The 11740-nt window shown below is 46.6% G+C and overlaps 1 protein-coding gene across 1 annotated transcript in view; it reads left to right on the top strand.

Annotated features, from left to right (window-relative positions):
- Window positions 1–437: 437 nt before the first annotated feature.
- Window positions 438–11740, top strand: part of LOC127186427 (dedicator of cytokinesis protein 5-like) — a gene marked incomplete at its 5' end in the record, with an annotated part of 60130 nt that continues 48827 nt past the window's right edge. Inside the window, one exon of the mRNA XM_051142805.1 lies at window positions 438–521. Within this exon, the coding sequence (XP_050998762.1) occupies window positions 438–521 (84 nt within the window). The remainder of the gene's footprint in view (window positions 522–11740) is intronic.

Genomic DNA, 11740 nt, shown 5'->3' with positions numbered 1-11740 from the left:
ATTATTCAACAGAGAATGACTTGTTGAGTACTGTAATGGCTGGCATTGGTTGTCATCATGACAGACCTGAAAAGAGGGAACCAAAGTTGATGAAGTCCCTTCATTTGATTGGTCTGTGAGCTTGTCTTTGGGGCAAAATTCTCTTAACCATTGGTTGGTGGAGGGTAGCCCACTGTGGGCGCTACCATCCCTAGGCAGGTGGTGGGCCTGGGCTGTATAAATAAAGAAGCTGAGCAAGCCAGGAAGCAATGTCCCTTCGTGGTTTTCCCTTCTGTTCCCGCTTCCAGGTTCCGGCCTTGATCCCCTGCCTTGGCCTCTCTAGATAACGCACTGTAAACTTGGTCAGTATTTTATCACAGCGACAGAGAGGCAAACGAGAACAAGTCCTAACTTTTGAAAAGTGCGTGTTTTCTAATCCCCTTTCCTCTCGTTTACAGCAATCTATAACTACAACGCATCTCAAGATGTGGAGCTCTCCTTGCAGATCGGGGACACCGTCCACATCCTGGAGATGTACGAGGGTGAGTGCAGCGGCCTCCTGCCGCTCAGGGTCCAACAAGAATCAGTAGGAGTTACTTATTAATAACGCACTCAGCGCTATGGTCTGGTCCGTGTGCTCTACTTACGCCTCCTGCTGCAAGGCCAGTGGTGAAAGCCTGGGAAGTACTTATGGTGATTCAGCCCTGTACTGAGGATCGTTTTCAACACAGCCAGCTCCTGGGAATGTGGATATGGCCAGAGATCAGAGCCAAGGTTTTTTTTTTGTTTTTTCCCCTACCGGATGCAGAATAGTTAGCTGCAGAACTGGTTAGGGGAGACACACTTGGGACATCAGGCTTGTGGTAGCTGGAAGGAATAGTTGCCGCTTAGGGGTGGGTCTCTTTCTACTTGGTGCCCAGCGTTGCCAGGTTTGGGGAGAGTGAGGGTGAGGCCTTGTGATGGTACTAAGACACAGAACTAGGTCAGGACTGTAGCAGCAGGCCCTGTGGCTTGTGTTTGCCTGTTTCCTCCAGCTAGTTCAGGCTTGGGCAGTGGTTTTTGGCTAACCTGGGCAATCCTTAAGACAGCGTGTGTGCAAAGCACAGAGCATGCTCACATCCATTCATCCCACCCTGGGAGACCTCCTCCGGGAATTCACATCTCTAGGCCCAAGCCTCGAAGTGACGAAAGTGGCATCCAAACCACTGAGGTTGAGGAGCAAAACAGAGAACAAACTTCTGGGCCCAGTTTATCCCAACCCTGTGAAGGTTGGAGTAAGAGATGATGGGGGAGCTAGGTGGATTTTTTTACCCCCTCAGAGCAAAGCTTGTTGGGCCAGACGTTCTGCATTGGTAAATGCTGGGACAGTGGGATGGCAAAAGTGTCACCTAGAAGCCTGTGCAGATCTCCAGTTAGTGCCAGACGATAGAAGAAGGGGAAGCCACAGGAAGTCTAGGGGAAGTGAAGCAGGGTTAGGCCATCGTCGAGCTCGGTCATCCACCTGCTGGCGTTGGGCACTGCTATGATGGCCGCCTTCCTTACAGCTGGGTCCTTGCACTGCTCTTTCCAGTCCGTACCATTCCATTGTAGCCGCTTGGCTCCCATGGGGGCAGCAAGGAGACAGAGAGGGCCCTGTGGACCCCTGCATCCGTGCTCCTGCTTTTACTATCATCCTTGGCCAATGTCAGGCCTCACCAGGCATCGATTCTAAGTCACCACTACACCCACAGCGCTTGACTTGCACGTTTTAGGACCCTTGCTTTTGGAAGCTTCAGTCCCCTCAGACCTTACCAGGCCAGGCCTTTGTCGGGAGTCTGATGGGGGGACAGATACATATATACCATGGTCCCTGCGGACATACTTTCCCACTGTGCAGGGGTAAAAAGCACGTGTTCAACTTTTGTAACTTCCATGTGGGCTTGAAGAAATGTATGCTCAGGGATCATTGAGAATTAAGTTCTGTACGTGACATTTGGATCTGGATTACTTAGCTTATGCTAACCTTTTTCCGGCTTTTTTTTTTTTTTTTTAATACTGTGTTGAGTTTTTCACCATGATTGTAGTTTCTGTTTTACAGAGATGGGAATTTTTTTTCTTTATGTAAGCTCAACCATGTTTTTAGAATATATACACCTGCCATTTTAGACCTTTGCTAAGCATCTCTTTTAACTCCTGCTTACTTATCACTGCCTTCGACTTTGGTAGTGCTTTATGCTTTACTGAATTACAGTCAACTCATTGCAAGGCCCAGCTCTCTAATTTTTTGTCCTGCCGGCCTTAAAAATGCTACTCTAGCCGGGCGTGGTGGCGCACGCCTTTAATCCCAGCACTCGGGAGGCAGAGGCAGGCGGATCGCTGTGAGTTCGAGGCCAGCCTGGTCTACAAAGTGAGTCCAGGACAGCCAAGGCTACACAGAGAAACCCTGTCTGGAAAAAAAAAAACAAACAAACAAAAAACAAACAAACAAACAAACAAAAAATGCTACTCTAAGCCACTTGGACACCCTTTCTTACATCAATAATTGACCCAGGCAAGAAGCCATAACAAGTGCTGGCCTGGCCTCTTTCAGGATTTTTCCTTCTGCAGATTGTGGTGTGGAGATGCTTCCTTCTTTACTATGTTCTCTGACTTCTGTCTGTCTCTGTGTCTTCTGTCTGTCTGTCTCTGTATCTCTGTCTCTGCCTCTACCTCTGTCTCTGTCTGTCTCTGTCTGTCTGTCTCTGGGGGGGGGGAGGGGAAGTACTACTTCCTAATTGCCTCAGAGAGAATATGGATGTTGATCTGGCGTAAAAGTTAATGACATCCCTCAAATGCATTCCTGAGATTGTCTTCTCAAAATAGGTTGGCCTTTAAAGTTTTCGTGTGTCTCTGATATTTTTGTGGTAGTTATTTGAAGCATGCTGTTCTCATAGAGTACACATTAGTAGTGGTCTTGAGTGTGTTCACTCTTACATTTTGCCTAGTGATCTTGCTGATGTCTGAACCTAGATCATCGTGCGGGTTAAGCGTCTCTTATCCAGAGAACCTGAGACCGGGAAGTCTTTGTGATTTCAGGTTGTTTGGGATTTTTGGAATATGCATATGGAAATATACAGGGGCTAACACTTAGCCGTAAATTCAGATCTTTGCTTCATATATGTTTTATGCACATAGCTTGAAGATAATCTTATGCAGTATTTTAAATAAATTCATCATGGTGTGTAATCCACCTGGGATATCATGTCAGTGCTCATAACATTTGAGTCTTGGAACATTTTGGGTTTTGGAGTTTTGCCTTAGGGATGTTCACATTGTGCTTGACACAAACACAGACACCCAGACCCCATCATCTCTTTCTGATCCCATGTCATTGACTCCGCAAATCCCTGGTGCTTGTAGTGTATTGCAGCTCATACAGTGTGATTGCAGGGAGTGCTGTGTTGACCGCCATACAGAAAACCTCTCCGACACTGCACTTGGAGGGAGATCAGGAGCTGTTGGCCCTGCCAGCAAGAAGAGGCTTTTCTTCTAATTGTTGCCATGGAGTGCTGGTTGTCAGTCACAGAATGCTGGGCTCTCCAAGAAGGATGTCACCTGCTGTGCTTTCAGAGTGGACCCGTGTCCGGGTGTGCATTGGGAAGCAGAGCACATGCAGAGTTCATACCTTCCGTGTGGCACATCAGTTTCACGCAGCTCATTATGCGTATTATGTTTTGTCCAATGGTGCTTCTTTCACGAGATTCGTTTTTAAGTACTGCCCGCCTTGCCCCACTCTCAGGGGGGAGGCTCTTGTATCTGCTTAGCACTTTTGAGTTCTTGGCGTGAGTCTTGAATTCCTTTATTATTTCAGGCAGTTGAGGACTCGGGGCAGGAGCGCTTTGCAAACATGAGACCTGCAGGAAATGCTGAGTAATGACTTGCTTCTGCCCCCTGCCTGCTCCTGTCCTTCTTTAAAACAAATAAACAAAATGGAAACGCCCATGGTACTGGCAGAGAGAATGCCAGGGTGAGGCTGGCACCGTTTCTTGGCCTCTGGGGTCTATGTCTTGCAGCTTCCTGTTGGTGATTTGGAGACTCTCCCTCTTCACATCCTGCCCCACCCCCCACCTTTGAGACAAGCATACCTGATCTGTGTGTGCTGTTTTGCCTTGGACCTGTGTCCTTGCAGACAATTTTTATTTTTATTTTTTTTTTTTTAATGCTTTCAGCCTACAGCCCACAACAGAATACCGAGGACTCTCCTTGGCTGCTTCCTGCCCTGTGGTTCAATGAGTGATTCCCCCCAAGAGCCTAGGGGCACATCTGGCTCCTGCTGAATCTCCAGGTGCCCATCATCACTTTTGACACGCAGTAGGCCCCTCAGCAAAAGTCTGGAATGAGTGCAGGTGATACAAGAAACCGTGACAAGCTGGAAGGCACTCTGCCCACTGCAGACCACAGAAGGATTTGGTTATTATACATGATTTTGTTTTTAATCTGAAACAGCAGCTTTATTAAGACATAACTCAAATGCCACACTGCTTATCCCCACAGTGTACGGTTCTGTGGTTATTTTCTCTGCATACTATGTAGGGAGGGGGGGCAACTAACTGCCCATCACTGCTTTCGTTAGCCCCACCTTCATAGTACCACTGATCAGCCATTCCCCTGACTCCAGGCAAACACACACCTGCTTTCTGCTTCTGTGAGTTGTGCTCGACCTTTATCGTAACACAGCCAGACAGTGCGCGGTGCTTTGTGTGTCTGGCTTCTTCTGATTAGAATGGTGTGTTCGGGGTTCGTGCATCCTCTAGTAAGTACTGGTACTTACTTCACTTCCTTTTCTTTCAGCTAGCGTCCACTGCATGGACCTACCACATAGTTCGTCATAGGCACATTGGAGCTGTTTTGACCTTTCATGGGCCAGTGCTTTGTTTATGTGTTTGTTTTTGCTTTTGTTTTTTCTTTCTTTCTTTTTTTTTTTTTTAAGATTTATTTATTTATTACATATATAGTGTTCTGCCTACATGTATATCTGCACACCAGAAGAGGGCCTTAGATCACATTATAGATGGTTGTGAGCCACCATGTGGTCGCTGGGAATTGAACTCAGGACCTTTGGAAGAGCATCCAGTGCTCTTAACCTCTGAGCCATCTCCCTAGCCCCGCTTTTGTTTTTTCTTTTAGGTAGATACGAGGAGCCATGAGAAACTCCTAGAGTGCTTAGTCAATCTTTGACTTAAAAGCCCTAAGACCTCAAGTCTTTAAAGAGAGAGCTGCTCTGGCTTGTCCCTTGTATCTCGGGGCCTCCCCCCACCCCCATCTCCCAGCATAATGTGTTACTTCAAGATGGAAGAAGGAAATGAGTTGGTTAGGGAGGCTTTATGCCACTTCTTGTTCCTGGTGCCCCAAGAGTGGTTTACCTTTAGAGACTGTCAGAGATGAGAGCAGATTGGTGCTGAAGCTGGTTCGTCCCTTTCTAGCACTGGTCTGTCTATGCTTGGTACTGCCACTTTGCTTCTTTAACCTTGGAGGGTGTTTGGCAGCGAGACACCCATAGTCCCCTGTGAATTGTCTTTCCTGCTCCAGATCCATGGGCACGTGGGCGGAGACACTGGGCACATCAGCTGCAGTCACCTTGTCTTTTCAGCAGCACCTGCTCTACACCTACTACCTGCCCAGTTTCTTAAGCACGGGAGATGTCCTAATTCTGGCCGAATCAGTGATGTCTCTCATAAGGTTTGCCTAGGAAGACAGACAAGACAAATAAGTAAATTAAAAAAAAAAAAATATATATATATATCCAGATACTTACTATGGGAGAAGCAGCCAATGCCGTTGGGACCATAGAGGGAATAGAAGATGGAGGTCTGCGTTAGATTAGGTAGTTTGCTCCCTGTCTAAGTTAATTGTTCATGAACAAAGTGCTTCAGCTATCTCCCTGTCATGAATGTTCCATGTCAGTTTGGGTCATTCATTGACTTGGAAGTGACTGATCACAGAATAGTAACATCAACTAATACGTATATTATAGCACGCGTGTAAGGAAAGTGTCAGCATCCAGTCACAGAGCGTCTCTCTCCTGTGACTGACTCTACTACAGGTGGCTGCAAGCCTGGGCCCTGCTGTACTTCTAGTGCTGGTTTTCTGTGCTGAGTTCATATCCATGGAATGACTGTTCCGGGTTCTATAAACCGTTCACGCACTCAGGGGCACGGAGCGGTTGGTGTTAGTAGGTACTCTGTGATCAACGCACGCGGTCAGCTCGTGGTAGAAGTTTAACCAAGTTGAAAAGCTGTCTCAGCCAAGCGTGGTGGTGCACACCTGTAATCCCAGCACTCGGGAGGCAGAGGCAGGCAGATTGCTGTGAGTTCGAGGCCAGCCTGGTCTACAAAGTGAGTCTAGGACAGCCAAGGCTAACACAGAGAGACCTTGTCTCGAAAAACAAAAACAAAAAGAAAAAGAAAAGAAAAGATGTCTCAGAGGCGTTCTGAGCTCTGCAGGGCAGGGGCAGCATAAAACTTTGTATGCAGAGTACGCTTTTAAAGACTCAGAGGATAACACAGAGTCTTACACAGGAACTAGGGGAACTGGGCAGCACTGGAATGTTGACAGGAATAAGAAGTGTGGACAGGTGGGGCTTCCCTTTGTACATATGTTACTTTTGTGTAGTACAAGGCCCGTAAAACTCCGCCCCATTCAGAAAGCCCGTCCCCATAGACAGGCCGAGCATCCATTATCCAAAATGCTTGGAAGCAGAGGATTTGGGCTTAATTTTTTTTTTTTTTTTTTTTTTTTTAGTGTTTGCATGTTATATACATATCTCAAAACATTGTGGGAAGCCAAGTGAAAACACAAAATTCGTTTATGTTTTATATACTCTGTTACACATAACCTTAAGGTAATTTTATACAGGAACTTTTAGTCTACCTGCCTTTTGACTGTAATCCGGCATATGGTCAGGAGCGGAATTTTCTACTTAGTGACTTCATTCCAGGGCCCAACAAATTTTGGGTTTGGACCCTTGCATTTTGGACTTTTAAAGGGACGGACAATGAAAAATAAAACGAATGGATTCTGACCGAGGTGGTACGTGCTTTGAGTCTCACCTGCATAAAGCAGACTTTTGCAAGTAGATACAGAGAATGGAGTTCACTTACCTGGTCACTTTCCCTGGTGTTAAATTTTGTCACTGTGGTTATTAAACCCTCCCGACAGAGACTTGACAAAGAGGGCGCATCTGAAAAATTTTCTTCTAGCAGAATCTTAGTAATCATCTTTTTGAGGGGCTGTCACTGGAACCCCTCCTGCGTCGTGTGACCTAGGAAACTGGCTAGCTTTCTGGGAGTGTCTAATTAAAAATGAGCTATCACATGCTATAGTCCTGTATGACCAGGACTATTAAACAGGTCGCCTTGAAGCCATCATTCCCTCCTTTATACTCATTTCTTTATCTGATCAGCCCCGTTCAGTGGCCATAAGCCAAGCGAGAGGCCGAAAGAACAACAACAGAAATCAAATGAATTAAACAGAACCAGGAGCTGAGGGTGTGTCTCAATCCTGAGAAGCCACCAAGACAGAGTTGTAGTCTGACAAGATGGCTGAACTGAGGAAAGCGCTGGCTTTGAAAGCCTGGTGGCCTAAGTTGTACCTCCCAGAACCCAAAGCGGACAGAAAGCTAACTCCAGAAGGCACGCTTTCGTGCTTTCTCTCTCTGTCTCTCTCTCTGTCTCTCTCTCTGTCCCTCTCTCTGTCTCTCTCTCTCTCTCCCTCTCTGCCTCTCTGTCTCTCTCACTCATGCACGCACACACATCTTAATAGCATGTTGGCATGCTAATTTACTGGCTAGGAGGTGCATTAGCACCCCCCACATATTTGTAACATTTGTGTTGTCCCCTTAGTCAAATCCTGGGAGTCCATACTGTCACCATGGCGTAGTTATAGAGACAACTGACTTTCCGAACATAAATGGCAGCTCGCATCTGATGGCAAGCTCCGCTTGCAGACTTCTGGCTTTAGCTTGGGAAGCAGATCAGGCCTTATGGTGTTTTGTGCAGGGTTACTTCCCACATCTGCTTGACCTTTACCTTAAGGACAGTGTGTCATCAGCCATACCTCTGGGAACATTTTTTCCTGAACCGTGTTGTGTTTTTATAAAGACACGTGGTAGTAGGAGTGTGTTTGGGAGAGACGTTAATTAAATGCTATAGCCATTGAAATGTCTCTTCTCAAATTGAATCTCCGCCCCCCCCCCCCCCCGTGTGTGTGTGTGTGTGTGTGTGTGTGTGTGTGTGTGTGTGTGTATGAGGGTGCCCTTACACGCATGCATGTGAAAAGAAGAGGGCAACTTCTGTCATTTTTTCAGGAGCTACCCAGCTTGTTTGTTGAGACAGGGTCTCCTAGTGGGATCTGAGGCTGACCAGTTAGGCTGGATGGCAGGGTGGGTGGCTAGCTGTCTGGCTGGGTGGGTGGCCTGTTGGGTACCCTCTTATCTTCTCCTGGCATTTCACATGGGTGCTCAGGAGCAAACTTAGCTCCTCATGCTTGCGTGGCAAGCCTTGACTAACCGAGCTGTCCCCCAGCCTTCATAAGCCTTATACAACACAGAATGTCTCCTTCCTTTTTTTTTTTTTTCCTTTCAAGATAACGTTTGAGTGTGCTCCTGAAATACATCCTAACATATGTTCTTTGGACATAGGCGTCTGTCCAATCTCCTGATGTGGGGATTACAGCTCTTTCCTGAGTGGTACCTTCATTCCATTACCCATCATGCACTAGGACTTGGCACTGATCCGTTTGGGCAGCTGCCTCTGTATCTACAGAGACAAGTGAACCTGAAAACAAAGAAGTTTCTGGAATGCCCAAAAAGGAATGTTCCCAGCAGCTCCCAACTGACTGATTTTGGTCTCTAGGGATCATGGTTAGATCACGGGGCATGGAATAGTAGAGCAAGCTCCTTATACCCCAAACCATGCCTTTGTTTGCTGGGCCATTCACCTTTTGTAGGTACCTTTTGTTTAAAAAAAAAAAAGAAAAGAAAAGAATGCTTTATAAGTACCATGTCCCCAATTTCATGTTTAATAATTAAAGTAATGATAGATAGAAGGTAGATACAAAGTAGATACAAGGTACCAGGCAGCAGATCTTGTAGAGTATGGGGCGAGATGGAAAGAGGGAGGGGCACCCCAAAGAGAGAGGGGGGAGGGGGAAAGGGAGGAAGTAGAGTGGGTAGAGACACATGTAGAGAGTGATAGAGTAGAAAGAGAGAGACCACGGGGAGGGTCTGTCCTTTTACATGGCCCTGGGCAGGGTCCCCCACCCCCCCCACCCCCCCGTGGCAGGTCAGCCATGACATCCCAGGTAGGCAGACCGAAGCAGAATGCTAACACCCAAACTATCCTGGGCCAAGATTCACTCAAGGATTTGGGAGTTAAAAACCAGAGTGACCATGTTGGCCCACTTAGAGGAAAAGTTCTGTGAAGGCCCCTAAGGCAAGGCATGGCCCCTTGTCTGGCACTGGCCACATGTGCATGTGTCACCTCTTGACTGTTGCCTGTGACTTGGCCTTCCTCCTGGAGGTACTTTACCATCTGGAGCAGATCTCTCTGTGGAGTTGATTTCTGTCACCATCTATCCTTGGTAAGCAGAAGGAAATCTTCTTTGTATTTGTAGTCAGAGATAGAGTTTGTTATAGAGTGGCCTGAAAAGCAGGTTGTGTGTGAGAGTGTAATCCTATTGAAGAATGGCTTTTAGGCTGAAGGCTTCATTACATTAGATTGGTAGTGACTCCCACGGTCCAGATGTGTTCTCGTTTATGAGGGGAGCAAGGCCTTGCCCCTGCCAGCTCTACCACCCTCAGGTTACACTTGTGTGGCTTGTTCGGAACAGCTTTTAGGTGACCCTGTTTCCAAAGTGCGTGCGTGACCTGGGTCAAAGAGACTTTGTGTTGTCACTGACAAACTCCACCAAATGAGCGCCTGCAAACCAGGATCCCTTTCAACTTTAAAATAAGTGTTGAAGGGGCTAAAGAGACTGGCTCAGTGGCTTAAAATACTTAACTGTGCTTCCATCCCCCGCCTTGCTTGCCAAAAGGTTGATGGATTTATCCTCCAGCACGGAAACAACAGAATGGAATTGACCTCCACTGTCTTTTAAATCCTTTGACTTTTTTTTTTTTTTTTTTCCTTTAGGCTTATTTGCAAGAGCCCTCTGCCTTCAGATGTAAACAGCTGAGGCTCAGGGCTCCAGGAGGCTGCGGGATGCTCCCCAGGGATGGAGGCAGACCACTGTCCTCTGTAATGAGGGGTTTCATACTGAGACTTTCTTCACCCTGTGAGGGCCGGCACCCAGCTGGCTCAGGATTCCCTGAGGTTCTGCTGGCTTTGGTTTGAGGGACAGCTCACCAGGTTCTGGACCAGGTTTACCTGGTCCTCAAGGGTGCAACCTTTGACTCTGGCCTAATTAAGCTAGCAGGCTTGAGACAGTTAAAGGGAAAACAACAGGATTTAGCACCTGCTCCTCATCTGTGGATGCTGCCTCCTCTCTGCCCCGTGTGTCACGTGGAAGCTATAAACAGCAGCTTCTTCCCTGCTCCTGGCTTTTAATTTCTGAGAGGATAAACATAATTTATCGATATTCTATGTGTGCGTGAGCAGGAACGCCCATTTATCTTGTGCTTGTGGGGGAACATTCTGTAAGTCGCACATCGAACGGTGCTTTCATTGCCTGGGAAGTCTTCAGCATTCCCCAGTAATTGCCCGAGTCTGGAGCATATTCATAACACTCCTTTGTGAGCTGGAGTCTCCAGGCGGTTCCATTAAAGGGCCCTTTGTATTTGGTTACTTGTTTATGGATCTGTTTCCTTCCGCCTTAAAGACGGTGTCTGATACACTCCACTTCAAGAAGTGTTTTTATGTATAATGAATGAACGGCCACATGAGCGATGCAGACCTCAGCCCTGATGGGTCTCCTCAGAGATTTCCAACCACACTCTCCCGCCATCCCCCCCCCCCCCAGTAGCTCTTCTGCTGAAGTCAGCCTTCCCACATATGCTCTCGTTCCTTCTGGACTTGAGTCCCTGTGTGAAATTTTCTTTCTATGCCTGTTGTTGTATCTATGAATTCTTTTCTTTTCCTCCTTTGCATTATAAAGTAAAAATTGGGGCAGAGAAAAACACTCCATGTCTTGGTTTCCTGGCATGTTTAACTGTTGATTGAGGTCCATGCTGGAATTTTTAGGAATAGTACAAACTCCAGGTGCACGCCTGTAATCCCAACACTTGGGGAGGCAGAGGCAGGTAGATTGCTGTGAGTTCGAGGCCAGCCTGGTCTACAAAGTGAGTCCAGGATAGCCAAGGCTATACAGAGAAACCCTGTCTCGAAAAACAAAAACAAACAAAAAGTACAAACTCATTCAAAATCAAATTGAGAGCTTGCTAAGAGTAACTAGGATGGATAATGTCATTGATGAAACACAAGACAAAGGACAGTCATAAAGATGTCTGGTATTTTTTACACCCCACCCAATCTCATTTCAGAGGTATTTCCAAACAAAAGATCTCAGAGTGATATCATTCTGCTAGAGGTCATTTATATTAATTATATATGTGATTTATATATAATTTATATAGTAATTTCCACTTGATAGTTTTCTTCTTCCTTTCCCGTCCATATTTAAAGACTTCAGGGAAAAATTTTGATGCTGTAACGTGCACTTAGATAAACAGTAGAATAAGTCTTATCAAACGACAAAGCCTGCACATCTCATCCCGGAGTGCTCTGAGTGTCTTTCTTGCATATGATTC

The sequence above is a fragment of the Acomys russatus genome, unplaced genomic scaffold, assembly GCF_903995435.1.
Source record: "Acomys russatus unplaced genomic scaffold, mAcoRus1.1, whole genome shotgun sequence".
Taxonomy (NCBI): Eukaryota; Metazoa; Chordata; class Mammalia; order Rodentia; family Muridae; genus Acomys; species Acomys russatus.
This window is presented reverse-complemented; position numbering and strand designations above follow the sequence as displayed.